General features: G+C 49.4%; 1 protein-coding gene across 1 annotated transcript; it reads left to right on the top strand.

The window, feature by feature from the left end:
• The first annotated feature begins 12,544 nt into the window (after positions 1-12,544).
• On the top strand, positions 12,545-13,966 carry LOC147104996 (chymotrypsinogen A-like). The gene has a single exon (XM_086011737.1). It carries the CDS (start codon positions 12,684-12,686, stop codon positions 13,791-13,793), a length of 1,110 nt encoding a protein of 369 aa, XP_085867863.1. The 5' UTR covers positions 12,545-12,683; the 3' UTR covers positions 13,794-13,966.
• Positions 13,967-15,168: the final 1,202 nt, after the last annotated feature.

Here is a 15,168-nt window from a genome sequence, read left to right as displayed (position 1 = left end):
AGAAGGCAAATGGTATATTGGCCTTCATAGCGAGAGGATTCGAGTACAGGAGCAGGGATGTCTTGCTGCAGTTGTACAGGGCCTTGGTGAGACCACACCTTGGGTATTGTGTGCAGTTTTGGTTGCCTTATCTGAGGAAGGATGTTCTTGCCATGGAGGGAGTGCAGCGAAGATTCACCAGACTGATACCTGGGATGGCAGGAATGACGTGTGAGGAGAGACTGGGTCGATTGGGCTTATATTCGCTGGAGTTTAGAAGAATGAAAGCGAGCTCATTGAAACATAAAATTCTAACAGGACTAGACGGACTAGATGCAGGAAGGATGTTCCCGATGGCGGGGGAGTCCAGAACCAGGGGTCACAGCCTAAAGATAAGGGGTAAGCCATTTAGGACTGAGATGAGGAGGAATTTCTTCACCCAGAGAGTGGTGAACCTGTGGAATTCTCTGCCACAAAAGGCAGTTGAGGCCAATTCATTAAATATATTCCAGAACAAGTTAGATATATTTCTTAAGGCTAAAGAGATCAAGGGATATGGGGAGAAGGCAGGGACAGGGTACTGAATTTGGATGATCAGCCATGATCTCATTAAATAGCGGAGCAGGCTCGAGGGGCCAAATGGCCTACTCCTGCTCCTATCTTCTATGTTTCTATGTGTGTGTGTGAGTGAGTGTGTCTGCGTGTGAATGTGTCTGTGTGTGTGTGTGTGTGTGTGTGTGTGTGAGTGTGTGTGTGATTGAGTGTGTGTGAGTTTGTGTCCGAGTGTGAGTGTGTGTGTCTGAGTGTGAGTGTGTGTGTGCATGTGAGTGTGTGTGTGTGAATGTGTGTGTGTGTGTGTGTGTGTGAATGTGTGTGTGTGTGTGTGTGAGTGTGTGAATGTGTGTGTGTGAGTGTGTGTGTGTGTGTGTGTGTGTCCGAGTGTGAGTGTGTGTGTGAGTCTGTTTTATTCCACCCCCTCCTCTTGTTCTGTTCTTTTTTAAATGCTGTTCAGTTGTAAGTTCTTCCTGTTCTGACCAAGAATCTATACCTGAAACTTTATCTCTCACCACAGATGCTGCCTGACCTGCTGAGAGTTTCTGGTAGTTTCTGGGGTTTTTTTCCTGCTTGTTTCATGGTTGGGCTGGTGGTCGGGGGTCAAACTTCTGCATAAACAAAATCTGCAAATGTTGGCGAGGCAGTAACATTTATTGTTGAGAGGCCGACTTGAATGACACATCGGCAAAATTGAAAAGAGCAGAAAATAAAGCAAGATAAACCAGGAAATAGTGATTCAATGAGGCCTCAAATGAGAGTGGAGGAAGGACGAGAGCTCCCCAGGTTCAAGTTCTTGGGAAACAATTAGGGGCTGCCAACTCCTCCAGGAGTGGCCTGGAGTCTCCAGGAATTGAAGGTTAATCTCCAGGAGACGGCTGGGAGCAAAAACCCAGGAGAAAAAACACTGGGGTGTTAAAAAATAAATGTTTTTCTTTGATCACATTGGTTTATTAGTTATAAAAACATTGGAGATCTGCAGAAAAAGGCTGTTTTGACTGGGTGGGGTGGGGGGGTCCCATTTTTTGGATGAGACATTAAACCGAGGCCCCGACTGCCCTCTCAAGTGGACATAAAAGATCCCGCGGCACTATTTTGAAGGAGAGCAGGGGAGTTCTCCCCGGTGTCCTGGCCAAAATTGTAGTGTATGTGCCTTTAAGAGCCCCATATGTGCTGTAATGCCGGTAATGGCCACTTGGGCTATATAAGCCTGTATATTGGGCCAGAAATTCGTGGCCAAAGGCGTGAGTACGGTCGGGGTACTCACGCATCTGGCCGTTGGAAATGCCGGCGTTCAGCATGCACAGCGCATGCGGGGAACACCGGCATTTCCAGACCCGAGGTCTAGGCACAGCGCATGCGACTGCACAGGCAGCGCTTGCGCAGTGAACTTTGCAGATTTCATTCATGGATTCAGTGAGGGTAAGTCCTTACAAGTTACACTTGAAAAAAGCAGGTGTAAAGTTGTTCCAAGGCTGCGGAGGAAGATATATTTTATCGTGGAGCTTCTGAAATGCAATATTTTTGTTTGGGAAAGGGAGGGAAGTTATTTTAAGAAATTTTAAGTAAGTTTTAAAGTTTAATTTTTTTTTTTTAAACGGGTTTTCAGAACGGTAGGTAGAAGGAGCAATTGTGGCTGTGTGAATGGAATGTGAGAATGAGTTATGTATGTATGTCCACATATATTCCTTTACGTATATGTATGTATGTTTTATATTCCTTTACTAATGTGTATGAATGTATGTTTTTAATTATGATTTTCCAATAAGTTACTTTCTCTGAAAGTCATAATTAAATAATACATTCATACACATAAGTAAAGGAATATATACATAACACGCAAAGGAATATATACAGACATTCATACTTTCAGAAGCTCCACGATAAAAAAAATCTTCCTCCGCAGCCTCTGGAGCAACTGTACCCATGCTTTTTTCATGTGTAAGTTGTAATGACTTGACCTCACTGAAAGCATGAATGAAAGCGGCGAATTTTACTGCGCACGCGCTGCCTGTGCAGTCGCACGCGTTCGGCCTCTGAACCCCTTCGTTCAGAGGACAGGAAATGCCGGTTTTCCCCACATGCACTGTGCATGCTGAAAACCGGCATTTCCTCCGGCCAGACGCGTAAGTACCCCGACCGTACTCGCGCATTTGGAAGGGAATTACTGGTCCAACATTTCACATGTCAATAAAATGAAAAATTTAACAATTGCACGATTTGCCCCCTCGCATCTGCGACTGAGGGTCCAAGGAGGTGCATTGCGCAAGAGGTCATCGTCGTACGTATCCTCACACTGTTCCCTTTCGGGAACTGTATGAAGTGGTGGAAGGATTTATGGCCGTGATTAACGCTCATTCCGTGACCGTAACCATCTTTGAACCAGCCATTAGGGTGGTTAGTCCTATGGCGTGAGGGTTTTACAGGCTCCCACAACCCATCTGAGGGGGGGGGGGGGGGCCACCCACACCCACGGACGCAAGTATCCCGCTGGATGTCCACCCAGAATTTATAGTTGGAGCTCCGACTCCACTTGCCGGGACTGTCTGGAGTGGGGTTCAAAACCCTACTCCTTCTGGCCCAGCGGCGGGGATGCTTACTGCTACGCAAAAGGCCCACTCCGCACAAAAGGTGACACCCATACGTTTCCTGCGCCTTTTCCCTCCCCATGACTGGAGCCCTATGCTGCCACTTGAAAGACCAAGCTATCATCTGCCCTTTTTGCGGCGCCTTTGACTTCTCATTACCAATGATGAGCAGGCGCTGCGCCGCCACCTCCTTGAGAAGATTGCTGAGGTCATCATCAGTTCAATTGTGAGTTCTTTTAATGCCGTGAAGTGTGCTCATTCCAGCCATTTCACGTTGCTAATCGGATTGGGCCTTTGGCATAACGGTAGGATCCCCGCCGCTGGGCCAGATCAGGGTAGGGTTTCGAACCCCGCTCCAGACAGTCCCGGCAAGGGGAGTCAGAGCTCGGGCTCTAAATTCTGGGTTGACATCCAGTGGGATATTTGCGTCCGTGGGTGTGGGTGGCCCCCCCTCCTTGTATAGCTTGTGGGAGCCCGTAAAACCCTCCCGCCATAGGACTAACCACCCTAATGGCTGGTTCAAAGATGGTTACGGTCACGGAATGAGCGTTAATCATGGCCATAAATCCTTCCACCACTTCATACAGTTCCCCAAAGGGAACAGTGTGAAGACACGTATGACGATGACATTGCTAAATAAATAAATGGAATTAAAAAAATTCTTTTAGGGCTTTTAAAAGTCTTTAAATTGCTTTAATCTGTTTAAAACTACTTCAGATTCTTCAAAATAATGTAAACATTTTTAAAAGTTTATAAAAGTTACCAAAATCTTCAAAAAACTTCCAAAAACCTATTTAAACTGCTGCTTTGCATGTAAAAATGCTTAGCAGCTTGACAGAAACATTGGGGGCGTGTCCTGCTACAATGAGACCTTAAGGGGCGTGTCTCACTTGCACTGCACGTTCCAGGCTTCGCGCTGGCTGCACTCCTGGGCGGCGTGACGTCATACGCTGCCCGGGATTCTTCTGTTTGAAACACCAATTCCAGGCGTCCCTGGAGCTGATCGGCAGGAGCGCAGGGTAAGTGCATATACGGGGCTTGCACGCGCAGCAAGCCCCGTTCACGAATTTCTGGCCCATTGTGTTATATCCGTTAGTACCCCTCCAGACTTTGCTTAATAAACACCTATGAACCAACTCCTGTCTTCAGTGTCTCTATCAACACACGGACACAACAAATATTTTTTCCTCAATCAACATCACTAAAACAGATTATCTGGTCATTTATCTCATTGCTGTTTGTGGGAGCTTGCTGTGCGCAAATTGGCTGCCACCTTTCCTGCATTACAACAGCGACTACACTTCAAATAGTACTTCATTGGCTGTGAAACGCTTTGGGACGTGCTGAGGTGGTGAAAGGCGCTGGAGAAATGCGAGTCTGTCTTTTCTTCATGTAATGAAACCGCCAGGAACACGTCCAACCAGAGTTGGCAACTGTAGAAAGAATGCTCGGAGACCACAGAGGATGCCGGGAAGAGGGAAGAGTGAGTAGGACGAGGGATTTGGAGCCTTTGCAGGACGAGAAGGGAAAGTTCAGAGGAGAACTGACCAGACTATTTGTCGGAAAGGGCGGTGGAAGCAGATTCAATAGTAACTTTCAAAAGGGGAATTGGATAAATACTTAAAAAGGAAATATTTGCAGGGCTCTGGGGAAAGAGCAAGGGGGAGTGGGATTAACTGAGTAGCTCTTTCAAAGAGCTGGCACAGGCACGATGGGCTGAATGGCCTCCTTCTACGCTGTGAAATTCTATTGATGCTAGAAATAAGGACAAACTAGAGAAACGGGAAGGATTGTGGTGGAGGGAGAGGTTGGCAGATGGAGGTGAGAAGATGCACCGGTCAGACAATCTTGTATCTTGTCCATGAGTATGAGGTGGAAGAGATATGGGAGCAGGCTTCAAGTCTGGGCTGGCTTGGCTTTCAAGAAGTTAAGAGTAGTTATGGGGAAAGGAAGTCTTTGGGATGTGACAGGAAACAGCTCCTTGCAGGAAGATTCAGTGAGTGAGCAGATAGAGATCAGTTAGATGGTTCTCATCAGTTTCATCTTTTTATTCCCAAATTTAAAATGCTGCAAAGTATTAAAGTTGCTTGCGGTATATAGCACCAGCGTGTAACTGCGTTTTTTACTTCATTCTCAGGATGTGGGCATCGCTGACAAGGCCAGCATTTATTGCCCATCCCTAATTGCCCCTTGTGAAGGTGGTGGTGAGCCGCCTTCTTGAACCGCTGCAGTCCGTGTGGTGAAGGTACTCCCACAGTGCTGTTAGGGAGGGAGTTCCAGGATTTTGACCTAGCGACGATGAAGGATCGGCCGATATATTTCCAAGTCAGGATGGTGTGTGGCTTGGAGGAGAACTTGGAGGTGGTGGTGTTCCCATGCGCCTGCTGCCTTTGTCCTTCTAGGTGGTGGAGGTCGCGGGTTTGGGAGGTGCTGCCGAAGAAGCCTTGGAGAGTTGCTGCAGTTTTGATCGATAGTACACTGTGTGGCGCATAATAAGAGCATTTGAAACACTTACACGTAACGTTTTGTGAGTTTTGGCTAATGATGCTTTTGACGCTGTACCATTGACGCCAGTGGCCTGCCACCTTCTCACTACCCAGGGCACAGTGCAATGGCGCTGGTGCTGCACCAACTTTAGAAGCCATACTGGCACTAAGTCAAGCTGCGGGCGCTGGCTTCCCACCTGTTTCCCCCAGTGGAAATACAACCGATAACACTTTATCTGCAGAATAATCAGCCCTATGGATGTTTATGGTAAAGCTCACCTCACATGAAATGCAAGCTGACAGTATAACTCCATGTCCTCTGCCTGCTCTACTGTACAGCGAGCAATGAGTTCCAAGACAGCATTCTGGGCCCCAGTATCTGAGTAATGCGAGACGTGTCGTGTGGTGAGTGCGGCGTGCTCGGGAGGAACAGGTGACTCTGGACCTTTGGTTCCCCAAAGCTCTCCCCCACTGGGGGTTTTCCTCACCTCGTGTCTGGGTCTGTTGTAGATTCATTGATTGAGATTGATCACTGTGATTGGTCAACAACTTCATTATCGCTGGATCATGGGACGCCCAGAATGGGAGAAGGTGAAGTAGGGGGGACCTCGGTCTTTTTCCGTCCAGTAATTCCTGTGTTCCTGTGGCTGTACATTCCCTTTATTTTGAACACGTCTGCCTTATCAATCAGATCTTTACTTTAGAATCGTGAATCGTATTTTGGGAAATGCAGGACTTGGGGCAGCGCCCAATCACGGACAAGGAACGGCGTAGACAAATGAAGATTGTGCTTCCTGATATGTGTGTAAAGTGCGTCCTCCAATAGTAAGAGTTACTGCAGATTCTCCCACTGCAAATTCTGATTGCAGTTTCTTATTTTCAGAATCAAACAGCACAGAAGGAGGCCATTCAGCCCATCGTGCCTGTTTGTGGGAGCTTGCTGTGCGCAAATTGGCTGCTGCGTTTCCTACATTACTACACTTCAAAAAGTACTTCATTGGCTGTAAAGCGCTTTGGGATGTCCTGAGGGCATGAAAGGCTCTTTGAAAGAGTTGATCCAATTAGTCTCACTGCCTCATGCAATTTATATCCAATTCACTTTTGAAAGTTACTATTGAATCTGCTTCCACCGCCCTTTCAGGCAGCGCATTCCAGATCACAACAACTCGCTGCGTAAAAAAATCTCCTCATCTCCCCTCTGGCTCTTTTGCCTCTGCGATTGTTACTCTATATCGTTTGGATTTCGCACCCTTTAACTAGTAAATTCACAGGGGTAGCCTAGCGGGTATGGTGACTGGATTAGTAATCTAGTAGGGTGTGCGTTCAAATCTCCCCCTCTGGCAGGGTTGTGAATTTGAATTCAAATATCTGGTCATTTGTGGTTTGGTACCAGGAAAATAAAATGACAATGAAAACTGCCGGATTGTTGTAAAAATCCAACTGGTTCACTAATGTCCTTCAGGGAAGGAAACCTGCCGTCCTTACCCGGTCTGGACTCCACGTGACTCCTGTCGCGCGCTATCAGGATGACCCTTAAGGCCCTCAGAGCAACTTGAATGGGCAACGACTCCCACATCCTGAGAACAAGAAGCCAAAATTGTACAGCGCAATATCAGGAACAAATCTGTGCGAAAGAGCTAATTCCACACTCCCAGAGGGATAGCCTTTGATGCTGGGAGTGTGGGAATCACGGAATTTCCCTCAGAATTCCCATTTTATAATAATCGCAATTTTGTGTGAGTGAATTGAAGAATTTGTTAGGAATAGAACATGGCACGATTTCCAGGATCAGATTTCAAAATGAAGGATTGGAATCGGGACCAACCAGTGGATGTACCTGGACAGGTTTTTTTTTAAATTCATTCACGGGATGTGGGTGTCGCTGGCAAGGCCAGCATTTATTGCCCATCCCTAGTTGCCCTTGGGAAGGTGGAGGTGGGCCGCCTTCTTGAACCACTCTAGTCCGTGTGGTGAAGGTGCTCCCACAGTGCTGTTAGGGAGGGAGTTCCAGGATTTTGACCCAGCGACGATGAAGGATCGGCGATATATTTCCAAGTCAGGATAGTGTGTGCCTTGAAGGGGAATTTGAAGGTGGTGTTCCCATGTGCCTGCTGCCCTTGTCCTTCTAGGTGGAAGAGGTCGCGGGTTTGGGAGGTGCTATCAAAGAAGTCTTGGCGAGTTGCTGCAGTGCATCTTGTAGATGGTGCACACTGCATCCACGGTGCGTCGGTGGTGGAGGGAGTGAATGTTTAAGGTGGTGGACGGGGTGCCAATCAAGCGGGCTGCTTAGTCCTGGATGGTGTCGAGCTTCTTGCACTCATCCAGGCAAGTGGAGAGTATTCCATCACACTCCTGACTTGTGCCTTGTAGATGGTGGAAAGGCTTAGGGGAGTCAGGAGGCGAGATACTCGCTGCAGAATATCCAGCCTCTGACCTGCTCTTTTTGCCACAGTATTTATGTGGCTGGTTCAGTTAAGTTTCTGGTCAATGGTGACCCCCAGGATGTTGATGGTGGGGGATTCGGCGATGGTAATGCCATTGAATGTCAAGGGGCGGTGGTTAGACTCTCGCTTGTTGGAGATAGTCATTGCCTGGGACTTGTGTGGAGCGAATGTTACCTGCCACTTATCAGCCCAAGCCTGAACGTCGTCCAGGTCTTGTTGCATGCGGGCATGGACTGCTTCATTATCTGAGGAGTTGTGAATGGCGCTGAACACTGTGCAGTCATCAGCGAACAGCCCCATTTCTGACCTTACATTGGAGGGAAGGTCATTGATGAAGCAGCTGAAGATGGTTGGGCCGAGGACACTGCCCTGAGGAACTCCTGCAGCGATGTCCTGGGGCTGTGATGATTGACGTTCAACCACTCCAACCATCTTCCTTTGTGCTAGGTATGACACCAGTCACTGAAAATTTTCGCCCCGATTCCCATTGACTTCAGTTTTACCAGGGCTCCTTGATGCCACACTCGGTCAACTGCTGCCTTGATGTCAAGGGCAGTCACTCTCACCTCACCTCTGGAATTCAGCTCCTTTGTCCATGTTTGGACCAAGGCTGTAATGAGGTCAGGAGCCGAGTGGTCCTGGTGGAACCCAAACTGGGCATCAGTGAGCAGGTGTGTGTTCGCAGGGCGTACCTGGACAGGTGTGTGTATTCCGTGTTTCACTCTTCCACACCATCAGTTTGCTTGTCAGCTGCCTTTAACAAGAATTGAAAAGGTTTTGCATTTTCATTAAGCTTTAATTTCCCAGGGTTTTCGAGCAGTGAATCAATGAAACATCCTTACGCGACTGAAGGACGTTGTTCGGCTCCGCCATGTGTTCCTGATCTCTGCGGGTCTCTGGACAGTGTAAGGGTCAGTGAACCAGCGACTCGCGAGCTGCACAAAGCTCTTCTGTGACTTTGCTGAGCTGCGATTCACACACATTCATTGCTGATTGAGAGGTGCAGAGCAATGAAGGGTGTGATAAACCACAACACAACCTGCTGTTTCCTTCTGTTCTGACCTGCCAGCCGATATATTTTGAATGATTTCTAATTATTGACTGTGCAATATGAGCGGCTCTCTCCTGCAGCCACTCCACGATGGGCTGGAAACAGTGGAAATCCTCAACTCTGCAAAATGAACTTCGGAACAGGAGTAGGCCATTCGGCCCCTCGAACCTGTTTCGCATTCTTATAAAGAGCATCCGTTTTAGGAAAGAGACTTTAAGCAGCTTCTTAACCAAGCTGTCCACGCTAATGTTGGATGAAGTAGATATTTTTTACAAAGCTTGACAGTTTGACTCAGTGGTCACCACTCTCGCCTCTCAGTCAGGAGGTTGTGGGTTCTCAGCCCCGCTCCAGAACTTGAACCCATAATCCAGGCTGAAGCCTCATCGCAATACTGAGGGAGCGCCGCACTGTCAGAGGGTCAGTACTGAGGGAGTGCCGCACTGTCGGAGGGGCAGTACTGAGGGAGTGCTGCACTGTCGGAGGGGCAGTACTGAGAGAGTGCTGCACTGTCAGAGGGGCAGTACTGAGGGAGTGCCGCACTGTCGGAGGGGCAGTACTGAGGGAGCACCGCACTGTCAGAGGGGCAGTGCTGAGGCAGCGCCGCACTGTCGGAGGGGCAGTACTGAGGGAGTGCCGCATTGTCGGAGGGGCAGTACTGAGGGAGTGCCGCACTGTCGGAGGGTCAGTACCGAGGGAGTGCCGCACTGTTGGAGGGGCAGTACTGAGGGAGCGCTGCACTGTCGGAGGGGCAGTACTGAGGGACCGCACTGTCGGAGGGTCAGTACTGAGGGAGTGTTGCACTGTCGGAGGGGCAGTACTGAGGGAGCGCCGCACTGTCAGAGGGGCAGTACTGAGAGAGTGCTGCACTGTCGGAGGGGCAGTACTGAGGGGGCGCCGCACTGTCAGAATCATCTTCTTGAACCGCTGCAGTCCGTGTGGTGAAGGTGCTCCCACAGAGCTGTTAGGGAGGGAGTTCCAGGATTTTGTCCCAGCGACGATGAAGGAACGGCCGATATATTTCCAAGTCAGGATGTTGTGTGACTTGGAGGGGAACTTGGAGGTGGTGGTGTTCCCATGCGCCTGCTGCCCTTGTCCTTCTAGGTGGAAGAGGTCGTGGGTTTGGGAAGTGCTGCCGAAGAAGCCTTGGCGAGTTGCCGCAGTGCATCTTGTAGATGGTACACACTGCAGCCCCGGTTGATGTGTTTGTCTATACAACCAGATAATGCCAGAACTAAGAGGGTTTAACTGTCAGGAAAGACTGAACAGGCTGGGGCTCTTTTCTCTAGAAAGGAGGAGGCTGAGGGGATGACCTGATCAAGGTCTTTAAAACTATGGAGGGGTTTGATAGGGTGGGCATAGAGATGCTTCCACTTGTGGGAGAGTTGAAAACTACGGGTCATAAATATAAGAGTCACTAATAAATCCAATAGGGAATTCAGGAGAAACTTCTTTACCCAGAGAGTGGTGAGAATGTGGAACTCGCTACCACAGGGAGTGGTTGAGGTGAATAGTATAGATACATTTAAGGGGAAGCTGGATAAACACATGAGGGAGAAAGGAATAGAAGGATATGCTGATAGGGCGAGATGAAGAGGGGTGGGAGGAGGCTCGTGTGGAGCATAAACACTGGCACGGACCTGTGGGGCCGAATGGCCTGTTTCTGTGCTGTACATTCGATGTTGTGTTGTTTTATTGAAAGCTGAGTGATCATTTATTTCCCCCCCAGAGGGCAGTCGTGAGATTAACCAGGTTACGTTGTACAACAGCACGATCTGCTGGCTGGGAAATCACATTGCGCCAGATTTTGCTTTAGAAACATAGAAACATAGAAGATAGGAGCAGGAGTAGGCCATTCGGCCCCTCGAGCCTGTTCCACCATTTAATGAGATCATGGCTGATCATCCAAATTCAGTACCCTGGCCCTGCTTTCTCCCCATATCCCTTGATCCCTTTAGCCTTAAGAAAGGGCAGCACGGTGGCATAGTGGTTAGCACTGTTGCCTCACAGCGCCAGGGACCTGGGTTCGAATCCGGCCTCGGGTGACTGTCTGTGTGGAGTTTGCACATTCTCCCCGTGTTTGCGTGGGTTTTCTCCGGGTGCTCTGGTTTCCTCCCACAGTCCAAAGATGTGCGGGGTTAGGTTGATTGGCCATGATAAAAATTGACCCTTAGTGTTAGGGGGATTAAATACGTGGGGTTACGGGGATAGGGTGGGATATGTGTTGGTGTAGGGGTTACGGGGATCGGGTGGGATATGTGTCGGTGCAGGCTCGATGGGCCGAAATGGCCTCTATCTGTACTGTGAGGTTTCTGTGATTTCTGTGAAATATATCTAACTCCTTCTTGAATATATTTAATGTATTGGCCTCTACTGCCTTCTTTGGTAGAGAATTCCACAGGTTCACCACTCTCTGGGTGAAGAAATTCCTCCTCATCTCTGTCCGAAATGGCCTACCCCTTATCCTTAGACTGTGACCCCTGGCTCTGGACTCCCCCGACCATCGGGAACATCCTTCCAGCATCCAGTTTGTCTAGTCCTGTTAGAATTTTATAAGTTTCAATGAGATCCCCTCTCATTCTTCTAAACTCCAGCGAGTATAAGCCTAATCGACCCAATCTCTCCTCATACGTCATTCCTGCCATCCCAGGAATCAGCCTGGTGAATCTTCGCTGCACTCCCTCCATGGCAAGAACATCCTTCCTCAGATCAGTTCAAACTCACGGTGACGCCAAACTGCAACTAGAGAAAGAAAGACTTGCATTTATATAGCGCCTTTCACAACTTCAGGACATCCCAAAGCGCTTTACAACCAATGAAGTACTTTTTGAAGTGTAGCCACAGTTGTAACGTAGGAAATGCGGCAGCCAATTTGCGCACAGCAAGCTCCCACAAACAGCAATGTGATAAAGACCAGATAATCTGTTTTTAGTGATGTTGGTTAAGGGATAAATATTGGCCCCAGGACACCGGGGAGAACTCCCCCTGCTCTTCTTCGAATAGTGCCGTGTGATCTTTTACGTCCACCTGAGAGAGCAGACGGGGCCTCAGTTTAACGTCTCATCCGAAAGACAGCACCTCCGGCAGTGCAGCACTCCCTCAGCGCTGCACTGGGAGTGTCAGCCTGGATTATGGGCTTGAGTCTTATGGAGTGGGGACTTGAACCCACAACCTTCTGACTCGGGGAAGAGTGCTGCCCACTGAGCCACAGCTGACACCACAAGGACGAGTGAGCTACTGGGTGGGTTTGGGGGGGGGGGGTTGGAGGTGGGCAATGTCAATGAGCAAAGTTTGAAAAAGTTTTGATGTTTGAATCAACCCTTGCGGTGACATCACAATTGCCAGTGATGTCGTGGCTTCCTGACTGGTCACATGGCCCTGTCTGTGTGTCAAAGAGCTGTGACCTCACAAACACAAAGTTCCAGCTCAGGCGAGACCCTTTCCCCCTGGCATTGCCCCCCTCCTATAGAATAGAGCACACCAGACCCGACCCGACCCAACCTGACCCAACCCGACCTCACTTCTGAAGGGCCTACTGCCCCCCTGCGCCGGCCAAAGAAGAAAAATGTGTTAAGACAAACGCGCGATGACATTTATCTCTCTCCGCGTTCTGGTGATTGCGATGCTTCTCCTGGCCGCCCCGCTGTTGGCCGAAAGCTCCGTCAAGTGCGGCATTCAGGTGCTGACCAGCAAAGGGACCGGCCAGGGTTTCCGAGACCAGGAACCGCAGCCCAACGCCTGGCCGTGGCAAGTGAGCCTGGAGCTGGTGGCGGAGAGCAGCCACTTCTGTGGCGGGGTCATCATCAACGAGGACTGGGTCGTCACGGCGGCCCACTGCTTCTTAGCGCCAGTGACACACGGCCTCAAGGAGATCGTGGTGGTGGTTGGGTTGAACAGGCAATTGAGCCCAGAAGTCTGGGCGCGTTACTCCAATCCTCACGACATCATTCTGCACGAAGGGTTCAATGAGCAAACAGGGGAGAACGACATCGCCCTGGTGAGAATGCTGAAGCCCATCAGTTTCGGGCAGCATGTCATGCCCGTGTGCTTCCCCGATAATGATATCCTCTTTGAGAATAGTTGGACGACTTGTTACGCCACAGGCTGGATGAAGACAGGGGAGGATACCTCCGACGCTCTCCAACAAGCGCTCGTAGTCTTCATCTCCTCCAAAAACTGCAATGCCACGATTTTCAGTGGCAAGCTCCAGCCATCGATGATGTGCATGGACTTCCAGACAGGCGAGAGCACTGCTTGTCACATGGACACTGGGGGGCCCGTGGTCTGCAAGATCAAGAAAGCGCATCAGTACTTCTTAATTGGGGTTGTAAGCTGGGTTAGTGATTGCAAGAATCGTTGGCCAGGAGTCTTCACCATGACCAAGTCCTACCTAAACTGGATTGAGCACATCACCGCCCGGTACGGGAAAAAGTTCAACTTCAAGGAGTACGGCTCAGAGGCTGTGATTCTGCAGGAGAAAGCCATGATAAGGGTGAAGGCGAAATCTCTAAACGTCCAGATCGCACAGAACAACTCGAATACGAACGCGTCCTGTCCTGGAATCACACTCGCTGCCGACGCCACAACCAGACAATCAATTGTACTGACAGCGTCCGGGAACAGCTACACCACTTCGGTGATTGGGGTCACACTGGTCCATCTCCGCTCACTCCTGGTCACTATACTGGCAACTTGACAGGGACATCCTCAGTGGGATGCACAGTACAGCTGGTCCACTCCCAACTGCGCTTAACTCTTGTAGTTCTGGGATTATCTGCAAAGCTGACTCGGACGTATTTCTATGAACAATGATAGTTTTTTTCTGATTAGATCTGAATACTAAATATTTATCGGAATGGAAACCACAAATTGCGTTGGACTTTTTTGTTTCTGGCAATGAACCTACAGGTTCAACCTAAGAACCGACTAGACTCCATTAGTAGCATGGTTCAAGATCAACTGCATGATAGGGGAGAGGGTACATGGGCTGTGGGAGGAGATTCAATGGGTGGGGAGAATCCGTGATAGGGGAGAGTGTCCATGGGCTGTGGGAGGAGATTCAATGGGTGGGTAGAGTCCGCGATAGGGGAGAGTGTACATGGGCTGTGGGAGGAGATTGAATGGGTGGGTAGAGTCCATGATAGGGGAGAGTGTACATGGGCTGTGGAAGGAGATTAAATGGGTGGGTAGAGCCAGTGATAGGGGAGAGTGTACATGGGCTGTGGGAGGAGATTCAATGGGTGGGGAGAATCCGTGATAGGGGAGAGTGTCCATGGGCTGTGGGAGGAGATTCAATGGGTGGGGAGAATCCGTGATAGGGGAGAGTGTACATGGGCGGTGGGAGGAGATTAAATGGATGGGTAGAGTCCATGATAGGGGAGAGTATACATGGGCTGTGGGAGGAGATTAAATGGGTGGGTAGAGTCCATGATAGGGGAGCGTGTCCATGGGCTGTGGGAGGAGATTAAATGGATGGGTAGAGTCCATGATAGGGTAGAGAGTACATGGACTGTGGGAGGAGATTAAATGGGTGGGTAGAGTCCATGATAGGGGAGAGTGTTCATGGGCTGTGAGAGGAGATTAAATGGATGGGTAGAGTCCATGATAGGGTAGAGTGTACATGGACTGTGGGAGGAGATTAAATGGGTGGGTAGAGTCCATGATAGGGGAGAGTATACATGGGCTGTGGGAGGAGATTAAATGGGTGGGTAGAGTCCATGATAGGGGAGCGTGTCCATGGGCTGTGGGAGGAGATTAAATGGATGGGTAGAGTCCATGATAGGGTAGAGAGTACATGGACTGTGGGAGGAGATTAAATGGGTGGGTAGAGTCCATGATAGGGGAGAGTGTTCATGGGCTGTGAGAGGAGATTAAATGGATGGGTAGAGTCCATGATAGGGTAGAGTGTACATGGGCTGTGGGAGGAGATTAAATGGGTGGGTAGAGTCCATGATAGGGGAGAGTGTACATGGACTGTGGGAGGAGATTAAATGGGTGGGTAGAGTCCATGATAGGGGAGAGTATACATGGGCTGTGGGAGGAGATTAAATGGGTGGGTAGAGTCCATGATA

The sequence above is a fragment of the Somniosus microcephalus genome, chromosome 18 (assembly GCF_052327205.1).
Source record: "Somniosus microcephalus isolate GS21.2 chromosome 18, FLI_Smic_1.0, whole genome shotgun sequence".
NCBI classification, from domain to species: domain Eukaryota; kingdom Metazoa; phylum Chordata; class Chondrichthyes; order Squaliformes; family Somniosidae; genus Somniosus; species Somniosus microcephalus.
The sequence above is the reverse complement of the archived record's forward strand: the minus strand, read 5'-3'. Positions and strand labels throughout refer to the sequence as shown.

Excerpts from the sequence above, each read along its gene's own strand:
- LOC147104996 (XM_086011737.1), top strand. The coding sequence starts at position 12,684 with ATGACATTTATCTCTCTCCGCGTTCTGGTGATTGCGATGCTTCTCCTG.